The sequence below is a fragment of the Hipposideros armiger genome, unplaced genomic scaffold, assembly GCF_001890085.2.
Source record: "Hipposideros armiger isolate ML-2016 unplaced genomic scaffold, ASM189008v1 scaffold_62, whole genome shotgun sequence".
NCBI lineage: Eukaryota > Metazoa > Chordata > Mammalia > Chiroptera > Hipposideridae > Hipposideros > Hipposideros armiger.
Window position 1 is genome coordinate 770,017 of NW_017731412.1, and position 16,168 is coordinate 786,184.

The following is a 16,168-nucleotide window of genomic DNA, read 5'->3' on the forward strand; positions in this document are numbered from 1 at the left end:
ATGAGAAAGATCTCTACAAACTGATATGGACTGATTTGTATCTCTAAGTTTAAAAAGGAAAGTACAAAATGTTATGCTATATTTACCTAAGAAAGAAGGGGGTAAAAAATATATACTTGTCTCTGCTAATTTGTGCAGAAAGAAATACAGGAAAAATAAACTAAGTACTATTGAGATTGGTGAGTAAGAACTGTATGAAAAGAATGAGGACATGGGAACAGGGTAAAGGCTCAAAGAGGTGTACTCTGAGTAAGGTTTTTGTGTAGTACTCACTTAGAATCATGGTAGCATTTTACAAGCCAAAAGGAAATACAAACAGTAAAATGTGAGCGTAACTATATTAAAAATGAAAAATATAACCATACCGAATAGGTCTAGATGGAAAAGTACTAACCTAAATAATTTTGGAAGACGTTATTTTGACCTCATATCGTAAGGCCAAAGACAAAAACCACTGAACACAAATATTGTTCTCCAGTTAGTATATTTGCTAGTCACAGAGGCATGGGTTATTCTAAAAATACTTTACATGTATTATAGGATTGGGCAAATAAATAAACATATTGTGAATAACAGGGGGAAAAGGAAAAGTATTGGAGGTTTGAAAAGGGCTGTATGGTACAGAGTAGGAAATGGTGTAAAAAGCACTAGACAGCAGAGGCCCGTGACCTACCCAGGGATCTACAAACCCCTGCTCTGAAACCTTTAGTTTCAACGACTCAAAAGAATAACAGATGGCAGGAGGGGAAGGCTGTTCCATGGGGACAGGGACAAAGAGAAGGTGGTTATATGTTTTCTTTTCTCAGAGCCTGATTCTGGGTCATAGTACTGACGGGGCCTCTGAAAGTTTCCTTTCCTTGGTATACCCCTCTACTAAGACAGCAGGAGTACAGCTAACGGGCAAAATACTTTTGTTCTTGGGGGAGATTGCAAAGTAAGGACACTCCTAAAGAGAGAGAGCACAACAGTAGGAAAAGACACAGCCAAAAGGCAGGTGTTGTCATGTAATACTCGGGGTGGGAGCAGCTGTCTTTCTGGCAGGCAGCACAGCTTTGAGCTTTGGCCAAACAACTGTGTCACAAAGGTTTGGGTCTCAGGGAAGGCAACTGCGGGACAGAGGTCTGGATCACTAGCTGTTTTACTTGGGCCATGACAATGACAATCCCAGTCAGTTGCTTTGCCTCCCCTCTGCCCTTTCTTCCATGAAATCAAGTGGTCATGGGTAAGGTTTGGAATAATTTGTCTTCCAGGAATCCCTAGGTGGGACGCTTGACAATGGGCCCTTCCCTTATTAAGCTGCATGTCATCTTACTGCTGATAGTAACTATACTTCAAGGGATGCATTGTGAGTGGGAATATCTTTATTACAAAATAGTCATGCCTAGGAACCTAGTGATGTTCAGAGAACTGAGAGAAAAAACAGAAAATGTGGCCCATGTCCTGCTCATACAAGGAAAATGGCACATTATTAATTTGAAGCAAAAGAAAGGGTTATTTGTCAAGAACTTAGACATGCCTTTTATTCAGGGTGACTGGATACTCAGAGGGTATTCTCTTGTGACTATCAACACTTGCTCAGGGCTAAAGGGAATCCTGACCTGAGATGGCACTGACTTTTACATCAAGCCTATTGAAACTTCAAAGAATTTTGAGCATACAATTTACAGCCTATCCTAAAAATCAGGTGAGTTTTGTGCAGTCGGTGGAGATGAATAGAGGGAGCTCTTAACCACTTCTCAATTTCAGTGCAGAAAGAACCCTCAGTTCCTATGCCCTGTACATGGATACTTCCCAAGTATGTAGAAATGTTTATTGTGGTTGACAATAAGCAATTCCAAATAATAATAAAACAACTACACAAATGATAATGGATGCCCTTGCTCTGGTCAACAGGTACATGAAGGAGCTAAATATGAAAGCAGAATTTACTGGGTTAGAGATACGGAGAGCGAGAAACCTAGTGAAAAAATCTCCCTGGATTTGCAGGAAATACTTCAAATTTTGACTGCTGGAGAGACTAGCATTTTTTGAGAAGGGTGAAGCATGATGTTGCTCATGTGATTATTGGCCAAAGTCTCGGGAAGTACCATGGCCATGCATTTCTCAGTGGTATCTGCACTGCTAACAACCTTTCTGTCATGAAGCTACAGCACATTACACAGCTCTCATGGCTCATGAACTTGGCCACAACTTGAGAATGAAGCGTGACCATGTGGCCTGCAATGCATGAGTATGCATGAACTTATTACTATAGATATGGGCTTCAGCAACTGTAGCTTCCACTACTTCCACCAGCCGTTACATAAGCACAGAGGGGGCTGTCTGTTTCATAAACCTTAGCTCCAAAGCTACTTTGAAAAGTCCTATGGTGGGAATAAGGGAATAGATAAAGAAGAATGTGATTGTGGCAGCGTCCTTCATTGTCAAAAAGATTACTGTTGTCTGCCCTCATGCTGGCTAAAGAAGAGTTCAGATTGTGCATTTGGATCCTGCAGCAAAAATTGCAAAATTTTAAAGGCAACCATACCCTGCCACCTGTGGATGAGGGTGACCTCCAAGAATACTTTAATGGTACCTCCAATTGGCTATAATTACATGAATACCAAGAGGGACAGGTCTAGAAACTGGCAGTTAATCTAATCGGATTTTTAAGATCTTCAGCAAGTGCAAGGCCAAAGCTGTAAAATGTGGGAGGCTGATATGTGAAAACATCCAAAGGCCCCCACACACGGAAAAACACCAAACACTCACCCAGTTCCCCATGCAGGACACATGGTGTTGGGGTGTAGTTTTTTTAAGCCATAAACAGGGATGATAAGGAGTTGAAGGATAGTATCCCAGATTAGACATTCTTACTCATAAATGTGACTCTGCAGTCCAGGAATCTTTTCTTTCCCAAAAGGTTCAAAGTCTACTTATTATTCATTCATTCATTCATTCATTCATTTGTTCATTCATTTATTCTATAACATATTTAGCACTTACTGCTAGATTGAACCATGTAATACTGATGATATTAGATCACTTTCACCTACAAAAATGGCAAGTTCATATGCTTCCACCTAATTCAATGTACTGGCATAGAAACCTACTTTGGACTTCTACTTGTGAATGACAGTTTAGAGTTTTTGATTACTAGAGTTTCTTTTAGTCATGATGTCTCTTAAATCTTATCCCCTGTAACTTCAAAAGATTGGCATTAATTTTCTAGCGTAGGATGGTCCATACTGCCAAGAACTAGAAGAGCACTGACCATATAAGAGACTAGGATATAGTGTATCTGAGGATCCCACCGTCACTTTTTTCATAGCTGTTGTCCTTGCTTATTCTGAGTTTCTAAACCTCTTCAAAGAACAGAAACCCATAACTTTCTTTGTCCAACCTCAGAGACAGTAATAGCAATGACAAGATCTGAGCAAACTATTACATGCCACCCTACTTCCCCTGCACCATGGAGTAGAGAGCCTGGAAGTGACATGTAAAAATAATAACCTGGAATTAATTTTTCTAGAAAAGGCTTACACAAATCCAATATTAATTGAGGTAACATGAGTCTTTTAGATGGAAAGTGGCTTCATCTCCCTGAACAAAGACTTTAAGAATCACTAGTGAATCTGAGAATGAAGAGATCCTGTCCAATTCACCTAATAGCTACTAACCATGGTACTTATATTCTCTTTCACTTTCATAGTTTAAGGTATGGTTAGAAAAGACTTAAGATGTTGTTCTCCAACACTCTTCCCAATCCCTTCGTGTGGAATAACTCTAGTTCCTGGATATTCCAGTATTATAGTTTCAAAGAACGGTGGAGGAGCTGGTAGCAAAAGTAAGGGTAGACTCCAATGGATCTAGGCCCCTGCTATAGAATCTTTTCTGTGAGCATAATAATGGTGTCTGGGTGTCTGCATCACGCCGAGCCTCTTGCTTTAGTTGAAAGAACTTGTATTGTGTCCAGCCATATACTCCACAGTTGAGCAGACCCTGGGATGATGCTGTTAGAGCCTGGAGGAGATGAAGGGGTAATGGAACCCATCCTTCAGGTTTTCAGAGATCCAGGGAATAGTCCCCATTCCCCTTATTTATAAAGCATTGTTATATTTCCTCTATCTCATACATCAAGAACTGGCATCAGTTTTTAATCTTTTTCTAGCTCTTTCTGAACTCACTCTTCACACCATACCTTGTCATGAATGACTGAGAGTTGATCATATTTCTTACTATACACACAAAAGGACAATGATATGGTTTCAATGCCCCTCCTAATCACCCCATTTCCCAGGTTAGGTTTTGAGAAAACTGCCCTATCAGTATAGTCATCCCAAAAAGCCTTCTTAAATCTGATAAAGGAGGAAAAGAGACAATCATTCCATTCCTCTACTATTCCCTTCCCATTCACCTAGAATAGTTATTTAATCCCATTTAACTCATTAAAGATAGGAAAGTATCATGTCACTATCAGTGTTTCATAAGAACACTATCTGGTAGATCTTGGTTTTTGTTACTCATTCTTTAAAAACACATCAATAAAATGAAGTTGACCAGACATACATATGCTATGAAATGCATGGCAGCGTTTCCACAAAAGTATATATCTCATCTGTGACGAAAATTTCATATTCTTTATAACAAAATATAAATAATACATTGTATTTTTTGCAATGTAGAAATAAATACCCTGAGGGGGAAAACTGTGCTTACTGAGTAATGGCAGTGCAACAGAATAGGCTAAGAGGGTGTGAGAACAGAGATGCTGGATGTTGAAGGTGTTACCTGGAGAATATAGAGGGCCATGTGAAGCTTGGTGTCCTGTGGCTTGATCAGCTTTATGACCATCAGAATGACAGCTGTGAAAACACAAAGTATAAATCTTGTTCCCAGCCCTGACTGCCTAAGCATAAAATTCTTTATATATGCCTAAGCCCCATGAGAATGGAAGTTGTAGGCATAATAAAGGCTAGCAGTGAGATTAACCACTTATAGAAACCACTGGGCCTTGGGTCTCAACTTTTAGTCCTCATTGATTAAACTTTGCAGATATTAGTGTAGCAGTGGTGGCAAGACATACTACAGGAAGATAGTAAGTTACACTTTTCAGTGTTTTCAAGTTTACCAAGCTCTTTCATAAACATTATCCAATCTGATCCTCACTACAACCTGATGTAGTAGGAAGGGCAGGTGTTGATATCTCTTGAGTTATGTTAGGACATTTCCTCTCATATCAGGTTGCATCTCATGTCTAATTCTCTTAATTTATAAAACATAAGAAGCAAAAGAAGTTACGGAGGTTGGAAAAAACTAGAAATACGGGTGGGACTAACATAAATTTTACAAGCTGGACAGGAATTTGCAGTCATCCTTCTGGGTTGAGACCACTCTGCTTGATCAGAACCCAATAGGTGTGCTCTTCATTGCCCAGCTCTTTCCATTAGGATACCCACCTGGGCCCCAGCAGCAAAAGAAAGCCACTGGGTAGTAGCGTACTCGCTGCTCCACAATGTGAATCACTGCCCACTGTTCACTCCCCAGAAAGCCAGTTGATTTTACGAACTTCTTATAGAGCATCTGGGCTTGGATGAGTAAGACCTAGACATGGGTACAGCAGTGAGTAGTTTGCCCAAGGCTTAAAAACTTCCCAAGTCGACCCTCTTATCATTTTAGAGGGATCATTCTCTTAGGATCTGACAGCAGGAAAGGCCATTCTTCTGTCTTTACTATTTGATTCCAAACTTTTGCTGAGAGAAAATTATCTTCAGAATGAACTTTTGCTTGACTAGAAAAATGGACAGATATTAGTCAAACTTATTATCATGTTCAATACATTAGCCTTACATCAGTCCTCAGGGTTTTTCTTCTCGCTGAGGCTAATCACAATATGCATGAGATGTTAAAACTAAGATCTAACCAGACTCTCTTTTAAAACGCTTTATTACAGATTGTGTTAGAAAATGTTCTATGCTTAATACACTTAAAATAAATACTTTGGAACTNCTTGGAGCTCAGCTGTGCTCTCCACAACTTGACTGAAAACAATGACTTGACTTGGAGCTGATGGGTCCTGGAAAAACACACTGTTCCCCAAAAAAACTTAAAAAAAAAAAACACTCCCCCTTGCTTCGAACACACTTACGCCATTGTTCTTGCCACTTTCTGAAGCAGTTCTAGAAGTCCTCTTTTGTGAGTGTTTTTAGTTGCACTGTCGTGGCTGCGTTGGTGTCCTGAATCATTTTTTGGGGGGAAGAGCCAAAAGTCACAGGGTGCCAGATCTGGTGAATAAGGTGGTTGAGGACACACTGTAATGTTTTTATTTGACAGAAATCGCCATAACAGAAGCAATGTGTGACACAGAGCGTTGTCATGATGGAGAATGATTTACAGCACACTTGAAAACACACCTTCTCTTAAATGTAGCTCACATCCAACTGACTGCACCAAATAAGTTGAAACTTGTCACACACTGTTACTAAGGTTTGACGCACCGCTTCCCATATTAAAGATCCCTGCCTTTCCATTGGATGGCACTCGGCAGCAGTATTCACCATATCGTTTAATCACTGCAGAAAGGCTCCATGTCACACATCATTTCTGGTACAGCAATTTCTATCAAATAAAAACACTACAATGTATCCTCATCTGCCTTATTCACCCGATCTGGCATCATGCTACTTCTGGCTCTTCCTCAAAGTCAAAATGACCATGTAAAGTAAATGCTTTGAGTCAATTCAGGACACCGAGACAGCCATGACAATGCAACTACAAACACTCATGAAAGAGGACTTCTAGAACTGCTTCAGAAAATGGCAAGAACGATGGGATGAGTGTGTTTGAAGCAAGGGGGAGTATTTTGAGGGGGATTAATGGCAATGTGTCTTTTACTGTAATAAATTATTTTTATTTAAACATTCACCGTATTCTTTAATCATACCTCATGTGTCCAAGAAGGTGAGGAAATCATAAGCATGACAAGTAGAGAAATGGAAGATATAAAAAAGATTCAAATTGAAATTCTAGAAATGAAAAATATAATATATAAAATAAAAATATGGCAAATTAGAAGCTACAAAAGATAAGATTAGTAAACTTGAAGACACAAAAATAGAAACAATCTAAAATGAAATACCTAAAGAAGAAAGACTTTAAAAAAATGAACAAGGGCCAACCGAGTGGCTCAGTTGGTTAAGAGCACGAGCTCTGAGCAACAGGGTCACCATTTTGATTCCCACATAGGCCAGTGAGCTGTGCCTGAGCTGAGCTGCCGCCAAGCTGCCAACAGGTGGCAGGATAGCTCAGCTGGTGATAGCACATGCTCCTAACAACAAGGATGTCCGTTGGACTCCCACATGGGATGGTGGGCTATGCCCGTGCACAACTAAGATTGAACANAAAAAGGCAGCAACTTGTCTGTTCCCCTTCCCCCAATACCCCAGCGCTGTTCCCATCTCCCAATTCCCCAATAAAAATCTTTAAATAAATAAATAAATATATACACACACACACACACACACACACATACATATACAAAGAAAAGAATCCAGATGTACTGACTTAGTGTTCTCTTTTATAATTGTAATGCTAGACAGTGTCCAAAACTCTTTGTGAACCAAGGAAGGGAAGACACCTGCTCTCTGGATTAATCTTGTTTTCTGATTACCACACATTAATTCCTCTGCCCTTCTGCAAACCAATAACTGTTATGCACACACACTGAAGAAATACAGCAGAGCAGAACAAACACTCTCCCTCCTTTCCAGTGCCCGTAGTTCAATCCCATGTTAGCAAACTAAGCACTTTCCCTGACTTTCTCCAAGATCTTCGTCTTTAGCAACAATGATGGATTGGCATGGTGCCAGGAAGGGCTATTTCCCATACTGAGTAGACCCGAGCAGGAATGGCAGTACTGTAAATAACATTTCCTATAATCAAACCCCCGCCACTTTTTTTTGTGTGTGTGGCATCAGAGAAGAAGAAATCATGTCAACAAAATGGAAACTCAATGAGAACATGGTTTTTCTTTTATTAACCTCCATGAATTCACCTATCCAGTGCTGAGTGCTTGCACTGTTTATTAAGGACATACAAATTTGTTTTAGCATACTGTTCTTAACTATAGCTCTGAATAAAACTTACCACGGGAAATGTGCTCTGTCCACTCTGGGTGTGTTTCATCCTCAGCACTTTGTACAGATACCAGATGTAATTGACGGTGTAGAGAAATGAGGAAATGTAGAATATCTAGGTAAAAAAAAACAACCCATCATAACTGCCCCGCTCTGACTTCCTTCAATTTATTCCATTATTTTCTACTATAAGAATCTTAAGTGCTGGTCTATTAGTAACTTACCATCTAGCATCCATACCACGTAAAACATGGATATTCTACCCAGGCCTACCTAAAACATGTCCCAGCTTCCTTATTTTATCCTTTTGACTGTTCAGAGGAACCACAGCATAATCCAACTCCTCTCACCTAACTGTTCCACTTTTATGAAAATATCATAGAATCTTTTATATTTTATTTTTTAATTGAAAAGCCATAAGGATTTCCATTTCTAATAATGATAGCCTAGGCTATATGAACCAAAATTTCCATTTGAAAGAACTTAACATGCTAAATGTTATTGGTGTTTTCTGTTTATCGCTGGTTTGCAGTAATATGATTATGATGTGCCTTGGTGTTTTCTGTATGCCTCTCTTTTTGAGATACAATAAAATGTAATTGTTTTTATTTTATTTTTATTTTTAAATTTAGTTTTATTTATCATCAACTACAGTTGACATTCAATATTATATTAGTTTCAAATATATAGCATAGTGGTTATCTGCATGTTTCTGATGCTTGGTTTTGTTAAGTTTCTTGTATATGATGGTTTATATCTGAATCAAATTTGGAAAAACTTTGGTTATTATTTCTTCAAACATATTTTATTTGTGTTTTGACTTCCCATGCTTTTTAAATCTTTAAAAGCATCAAAGAATTGACAAGATAGCAAAGAACCAGCAGGACAAAATCTAAGGGAAGGAATTTCTGCTTCCATCTTGGATGAAATAACAGTAATAGAATTTGCTATTCAGCCTTAAAAACTAAAAACTGGACAAAATATATGAAAATACTATTTGTGAACAAGTTTTCAAACACTGGATAACAATCAGTGTAGAACAGTAATCCCTGAAAAAAGAAAAACAAACAAGTTGAGTCTATCAAGTGCCCCAGCTCACTGGCTGAAAAAAGTGAATGCAGTGAGGGGGAATCCAAGGGGATCCAAACAGAGGCAGGCCTTGGTGAGTTGAGAAGACAGAGTTCAGAGTTTGGGGGGGCAAAACAGTTAAAATTTTTGAAGCAGATTATTAGAGGAAAAGGAGCCACACAGAGATACAGTGCTCTGGATATTTGCAGAGGTACCCTCAAGTCTTTGATTAACTACTGATCTATGTATGTAGAAGAAAACACCCACCAGAAAAAGAACCACCAGAGAGGAGTAGGTGGAACAATCTCTAATGGAATCCCCAAAAGAATAGTTTGTGTTCCCATTAGCCAGGGTAGAAAGATTTCCTAATACACATGCAGGAATGACAGTACTGTAGAATAATAAGAGTATTGCCTCACTAATGGGACCAAATTAGCTGTATATGAAAGACTGCCCTAATCAAAGCTTAAAATTATGCTTGTGAAAAATAAGCAAGCCTTAAAAGAATCAAATATTGTAGATTGAGTTAACTACATCCAAAACAAACCCTTAAATTAAAATATATGTTTACATACATGTGTATATATAGAAATCTAATACCCAACAATGTAAAATCTACAATGTGTGAATCTAATGAAGTACTATGTCATNTCTCGAACAGGCAACCTTGTTGTTAGGAGCATGTGCTCTCACCAGCTGAGCCATTCTGCCACCTGTTGGCAGCTCAGCAGCAGCTCAGCTCAGGCGCAGCTCACTGGCCCATGTGGGAATCGAAATGGTGACCCTGTTGCTCAGAGCTCGCACTCTTAAGCAAGCTCTTAACCAACTGAGCCACTTGGCAGCCCCCTGCATATGTGGCTTCTGTTCTCATCATGGCAACTTCTTCAGGGAATGACTGTGACTGAATAACCGCTCCCAAATTCCAGTCAGTCTCTTAGTTTGTGAAGGAACAAAGGAATAAAAATTTGCAATACTACCCCTATAAGGCTGTTGAACTTTTTAGACATTCATCTGCCTGAAGGGAGGGAAATGAACTAATTGTTTCTTTGTAGTAGTATCTTCCAGCTCTAGGATTCTAGGATTATATAAACAAACATGTAAAAATATATATAGCCATGGGTCATTTCTAAATTGTACAGAGCTGAGAAACTATACAAGTTTAAAATACAGAAGAGTAATTATAAGTGTTGAATCCCCTGAGGTAAACAAGAGAAAATGGCACCAGAATACAGTCTTGTGCTGTTCAATACAATGTAGTTAAATTAAAATTAAGATCAAATAAAATAAAAAATTCAGTTCTTCAATCACACCAGCCACATTTAAAGTACTCAATAGCTGCATATGGTTAGTGGCTACTGAGCTGGACAATAAATAAAATGTTTTGATCACTGCAAAAATTCTATTGAGGGCCGGCAGAGTGGCTCAGTTGGTTAAGAGCTCGCTCAAGAGTTTGAGCTCTGAGCAACAGCGGTTCGATGCCCAGCCCGAGCTGAGCAGCCACTGAGCTGCCAACAGGTGGCAGGATGGCTCAGCTTAAAAAAAATTCTATTGAACAGTGCTTGTATAGACTTTAATAATTTGTCCAGGATGCTGCGTGAGGGGGTCTCTTTACATTATTTTTTCAATGATTCCGACACTGTCCTTTCTCCTTACAGCAAAAAAGAAAAAGAAAAGTTTTAAAAGCATTTTATGCCTCTGCCCTTCTCTAACTGTGTATCTAGAACAAGTCTAGAAAAAAGCAATTCTTTTCTTAAGAAGAAAAGAATATCTTCTTAAGAAGTCAGTCAGATTAGGACTTAAGAGTATCATAGCATTTTAGAGTTGGATGAGACATTAAAGATCACATAGATCAACACATCATATGATGAAAAATCAATGACAGAACTGGGTCTAGAAGACAGATGTCCTGGTGCATCTTCAAATACTCTTTTCACAATGTTCTAGCACCATTTACTCAGTCAAGAACTATTTATTGAGTTTCATCATGTGCATGAGAATATACCACTTTCATTTGTTCTAAAAAGGTATGTTGGGAGGCCCTCCAGGTTCATTTACTCCATGGTGCCCTTAAAAACATTCTCTTTCAAAAAAACCACAACAGAATGGATACTGCAGAAATAAGGAGACTGGAATACTTAGTAAGACATATATAATAAGATTAAAATATATAGACATTTAAATAAATTAAAATTGCTAACATCATAAAAATGTCTTCTGCCATGACCACTTAAGTGATATACTGAAAGAATCAGAAATAAAGAAACAAAGTGTGGGGCTGGCCAAGTGGCTCATTGGTTAAGAGTTGGCTTGGGAGCATGAGCTCTGAGCAGCAGGGCCGCCGATTTGGATCTCACATGGACCAGTGACGCTGTGCCCTCTACAGCTAAGATGGTGAACAACAGCTTGACCTGGAGCTGGGCTGCCGTGAGTCACCAGCGACAGCGTAGGCTGNCCCTTCCTTTTGGGGGCTATCTTTATAGGGTTTAGCTAAGGAAAGAAATATAAATCAGTTCAGAAGTCCAATGTGCTTTTTGTGGGGAGTAAATTAAGCAATAATCCTGGTAACAAATCTGATCAAATCTGAAACCTTTCCCTAATAATCCAGATCCACTCTCTAAGTTTATAAGTAATTAAGTTTAGCCATGTAGTTTCTTTCCCCACAGACATAGGAATCAAAAGGAGGCCTGAACTTAAATTTGAAAATATTTGTCTACTAGAATCAATTCACCATCTGTTGATTTAAAAAGAATCAGAAAATGTTAATACTGAATGCCCAAAAACACCTGGGTTATTCTGAAGAAGAAAACAGGAATCCCCAGGGTGCCAGGCTACCTGTCTCTCTTGTCAATCAGTTCTAAATGCAAACCATCAAAGCCAATTTAATATAAATTAGTCACTATACACTCTTCAGAAAGTTGCAGATTTGAGCTAAGCTATCTCCATAACTTATTTTTGAGTTGTGAAAGGAAATTCTACACAATTACATTTGGTTCACATGTACTAACTGTGCTAGGAAACAAAACATATTTGTGGGATAAATTTCTTCTGCAGACAGATAGTGTTTAATCCCTGAAATATGAAGAGAGGAGAAAATTATACTAAAAAAGTAGATATGGCAAATAAAAAGGCATATTTGCTTGCTTAGTGACTTTCTACTAGGCAGTTACATATAAAAATGTATTGTCCCATCCCATATCTGATTTTAATTGTACATCATTCTGATGAGGTCACATGAATATTTAATTAACTGCCTGAGCCTCTTAACTCAGTTGGACAGAGCATAAATACAAATTTATAGCTAATAAAAAGTTGAGAAAAGAAAATTCTTTCATTACTTAGAAAATTAAACTAAAGCACATGTTCTATGTTCCAGAGTGTCATTCTAGATAAAGGATATACTTGACACACATTAGTTTTCCGGTCTGATCTGCCATGAGGATAATTCCCACAAAATGAATACAGGCTCTTTTCTCCACTTATCATTTGATCTTGGGAAATCCAAAGGACTGAGGTAGTAATTAAATTGTCAATATCTCCTAGCTACTTTCTTGTTCTATGACTGTAGAAAGTGCTTCTCCATCCCATCTTTCCCAGGCCCTAAGAATACTGCCCCATCCCTCCCTACACCCCTTCTTTTCATAAAGGCAGTAAGGTGGCACCATACCACAATGGTGAGGAGGCTGAGTAGAAAGCTGACCAGGAAAATGGCGAGTCCATAAAAATAAAGTGTGCTACAGATGGATGTGTTGGCAGGAGGCAGGAGTTCAGCCATGGCTGATGGTGATGAGTATATCAGGATACACCTAGGAAGAGAACCAATGGACAAGAGTACTGATACAGATATAAGAATAGAGAGAGGCCTATCAGTGCAACAAAAGATAAGGAGTAAGGAATTTTACTTATCATTTTGCTAACCCTTGCCCATAATGCCTTGTTCTTTCTCATAGACACATTGTCTTCTAGTCACTTTGTGTTATATTCCTACTTAAGTATTTTCAGCCTTGACTACACGTTGTTCCATAGCCCATTTCTACAATAATACAAGCACCTTGGCCAAAATGTATGTAGAAAGTCTTCTTCCATCTCTCTTTATAGAAAAGAATAGGTGAGGTGTAGTCCACCATGAAAATGAGAGATTTGGTCTTTACTTACCTGTGGCTCTGGCTGAAGTTGAGGAAGCAATCGCTGGCATTGCCCAGACAGAATACAGGTATCATCAATAGTAAAGGTATCAGGCTGGAAGGAGAAAAACTTATCACCCTAATATTCAGACTTTTTCATGCCCTTTTCCATTTGCAAAATATTATCTTGCTCTTCTCCCATCTCCATCGCCCTACCACTCTCCACTAATACATACACATGTAATCTCTTCAAGAAAAATACTTCAAAAATCTGAAGTACACCTTCTTTTCCAGTTCCCAGGAAGGGGAGTGAGGAATGCATTTTATACGTAGGGTAATGAAACCCTAACAGTTTCATAGACAGTCTCTGGGAGTTGTGTGGTCAAATAAAAATCTAAGTGGGTCAAAGTGGAAGAAAAAATCTAACAAGGAGCTCTGTGCTCGCTCAGTCTGTTTTACTTTCCATGGTGACCAGGAATAACTTCATTCTCATCAGCCCCTTCCTGGGAACTTTTCCAAAGCATACTTTTAAATAACTAATTATTTATCCAGAGGAAAAGATCCAGGAATAAAAGTTACAAAATCTAAAACCAATTCTGATGTGACCACTTAGGTGAGATCCACACCCTTTATAGGCTTAATAATTTTAAGAGTTTATAACACCCAATGTTATAAAGGTGGATGAGATCTTAAGAGCCACCTACTACAACTCTTTATGATATATTAAAAGGATTTAGGAGTGCAAAGATTTAAAGGGAAATATTTGTTATGGTCACACAGAGTTGGTGACAGAATTGGGGCTAAAACCCAAATCTGTAACTTCAAACTGCCTTTCTACCTGAGAAAATGGAACCAATGATCACGTATTTGTTGTTTAATACTCAGTAAAGCGCCATGAGGACCTACACATCACAGACTCAATGGAAATAAAGGGTACTGTTCTCCTATTTTTTCCCACCTAGAATCCAGAATAATGAGTATACACCTTTCTAGGAAGGAAAGCAAAAATCTTACCTTGACAAAATGATGGCTATTTGACCAATTCGATAAGTATTATCTATAACCTATGAAAAGAATAAATGTGAGTAATGTCTTAGGATATTGCCAATCATATTATAATACCAGGTCATCATTTACCACTTGACAGAACAAAAGTTCCCAAGAGCCCGCTTGCTTAGTTAAGCAATATTTGCTATAAAATTCAATGAAATAGGTAGTTCCTTAGCATTGGAGGTTAAGAGAATTTTATCTGTATTAGAATTTTATTCTAAAAAGTAACAATAGCCACAGAAAGAACTTGCAGGAAGTAGCTTAATATAAGATTTAGATACCAGAAAAATTTTCTTAAGAAGAAAGGCAAATAAGAAATTACACAATGTTCCATCTTCTAATAACAGTTCAATCCTCTTCTCTTTTACATCCAGGAGGTGTGGGTTTTTCAGACCTTATGGGTGGAGTGAAAATCTATATATGTATAAGATGACCAGCATAATAGGCCAGGGTTAGTATAATAAGGGCAGGGTGAAATAAGCCTTTTGGATTATAAGCCCTTCAAGACCTGTTAGATTCTAAAAGAATATTTCAAAAATCTCCAGTTGTGTTAGACACTGGAAAACAACTTATACAAGAGTGTTCCCTACCCACTAGGAATTTATGATGAAAGATGAACAGAACACCTTAAAGAGATAAGAGAATAGAAAACAAGTTTGTGTGTGTGTGTGTGTGTGTGTGTGTGTGTGTTTTCTATTTTAAGGAAGAGAACATCTGGAATGGCACTGTCAGGGATAAGTGAGCATTAAACAATAAGCATTAAGTGAGCATTAAACAATAATCAGAGATGGGGCCTTTATTTTCCTTGAGAACTTTGAATGAAGAATAGCAAATGATTTCAAGTAGGATAGCCAGTGCTGACTTTAGGTAAAATGAGAAATAAGTTAAATTAGTCTCTGATTACCTCTCCCACCCATGTCCCTCCATCTCTTTTTATTCTATCCTCTATCCATCAGGTGGCTATCCTGTGTTTAATTCTTGTTCTTACTTGGCTGTCAATGAATCTCTGGTAACAAGCTTACTGAAAAAAGTTTAGGGCAGAAGTCCTGCTAGGGTATTTAAAAGAGAACTCAGAAATGAAAAAAAAGAAAACAACTTCAAGGCTCCTGGTATAAACCTATGATAGAATAATAGGCAGTGGGGTTAAATTTTTTGGCTAGAGTTTATCTTCTTGGAACTAGTGTTGCAGCATGTGTTATATAAAGAAAAGTACAGTATGTGCCTTTGTATGCATAGAAAGCAGTAGAATACTATATATGACAGTTAATCTTATGTCGCTCCCTCCCTTTTCTTCAAAGACTAGTTTTCCTGACAGGAGCCTAAGCCTCAGAAAAATACTCCCCCACGTTGTCCCCATCCATGGCGGCTTCTTCTTCTTTTTTTTAAAGTATCTCTCTCTTCTTTTGTTTTTTGTTTAAGATTTTATTGGGGAATTGTGGGGAGGGGAACAGTGTTGGGGAGTTGGGAGAGGGGAACAGCCAAGTTGTCCTTCAATCTTAGTTGTGGAGGACGCAGCTAGCTCATCTCCAAGTCCAGTCGTGCCACTCAGCTCAAGGTGCTGTGTTCAATTAGTTGCAGGTGGGTGTAGCAACCATTCCATGCAGGAGTCGAACCAGTAGCCTCGTTGTTAAGAGCATGCACTAAATCCCCTGAGCCACCCGGGTGGCAGCTCAGCTCTAGGTGCCAAGTTTAGTTTTTAGTTGCGGGTGGGCATAGCCCACCATCTCGAACAGGCAACCTTGTTGTTAGGAGCATGTGCTCTCACCAGCTGAGCCATTCTGCCACCTGTTGGCAGCTCAGCAGCAGCTCAGCTCA

General features: G+C 38.7%; 1 protein-coding gene across 2 annotated transcripts in view; it reads right to left on the minus strand.

Moving 5' to 3' along the window:
* Positions 1-467: 467 nt before the first annotated feature.
* The window catches only part of TMEM116 (transmembrane protein 116), a 54,618-nt gene continuing 38,917 nt past the window's right edge, over positions 468-16,168 (minus strand). For both annotated transcript variants that reach the window (XM_019641628.1, XM_019641627.1), the window contains exons 5-10: positions 14,318-14,367; positions 13,335-13,418; positions 12,847-12,985; positions 5,439-5,583; positions 4,771-4,844; positions 468-4,002 (exon numbers count right to left, since the gene is read on the minus strand). In XM_019641628.1, the coding sequence (XP_019497173.1) occupies positions 3,796-4,002; positions 4,771-4,844; positions 5,439-5,583; positions 12,847-12,985; positions 13,335-13,418; positions 14,318-14,367 (699 nt within the window). In that variant the 3' untranslated portion in view covers positions 468-3,795. The remainder of the gene's footprint in view (positions 4,003-4,770; positions 4,845-5,438; positions 5,584-12,846; positions 12,986-13,334; positions 13,419-14,317; positions 14,368-16,168) is intronic.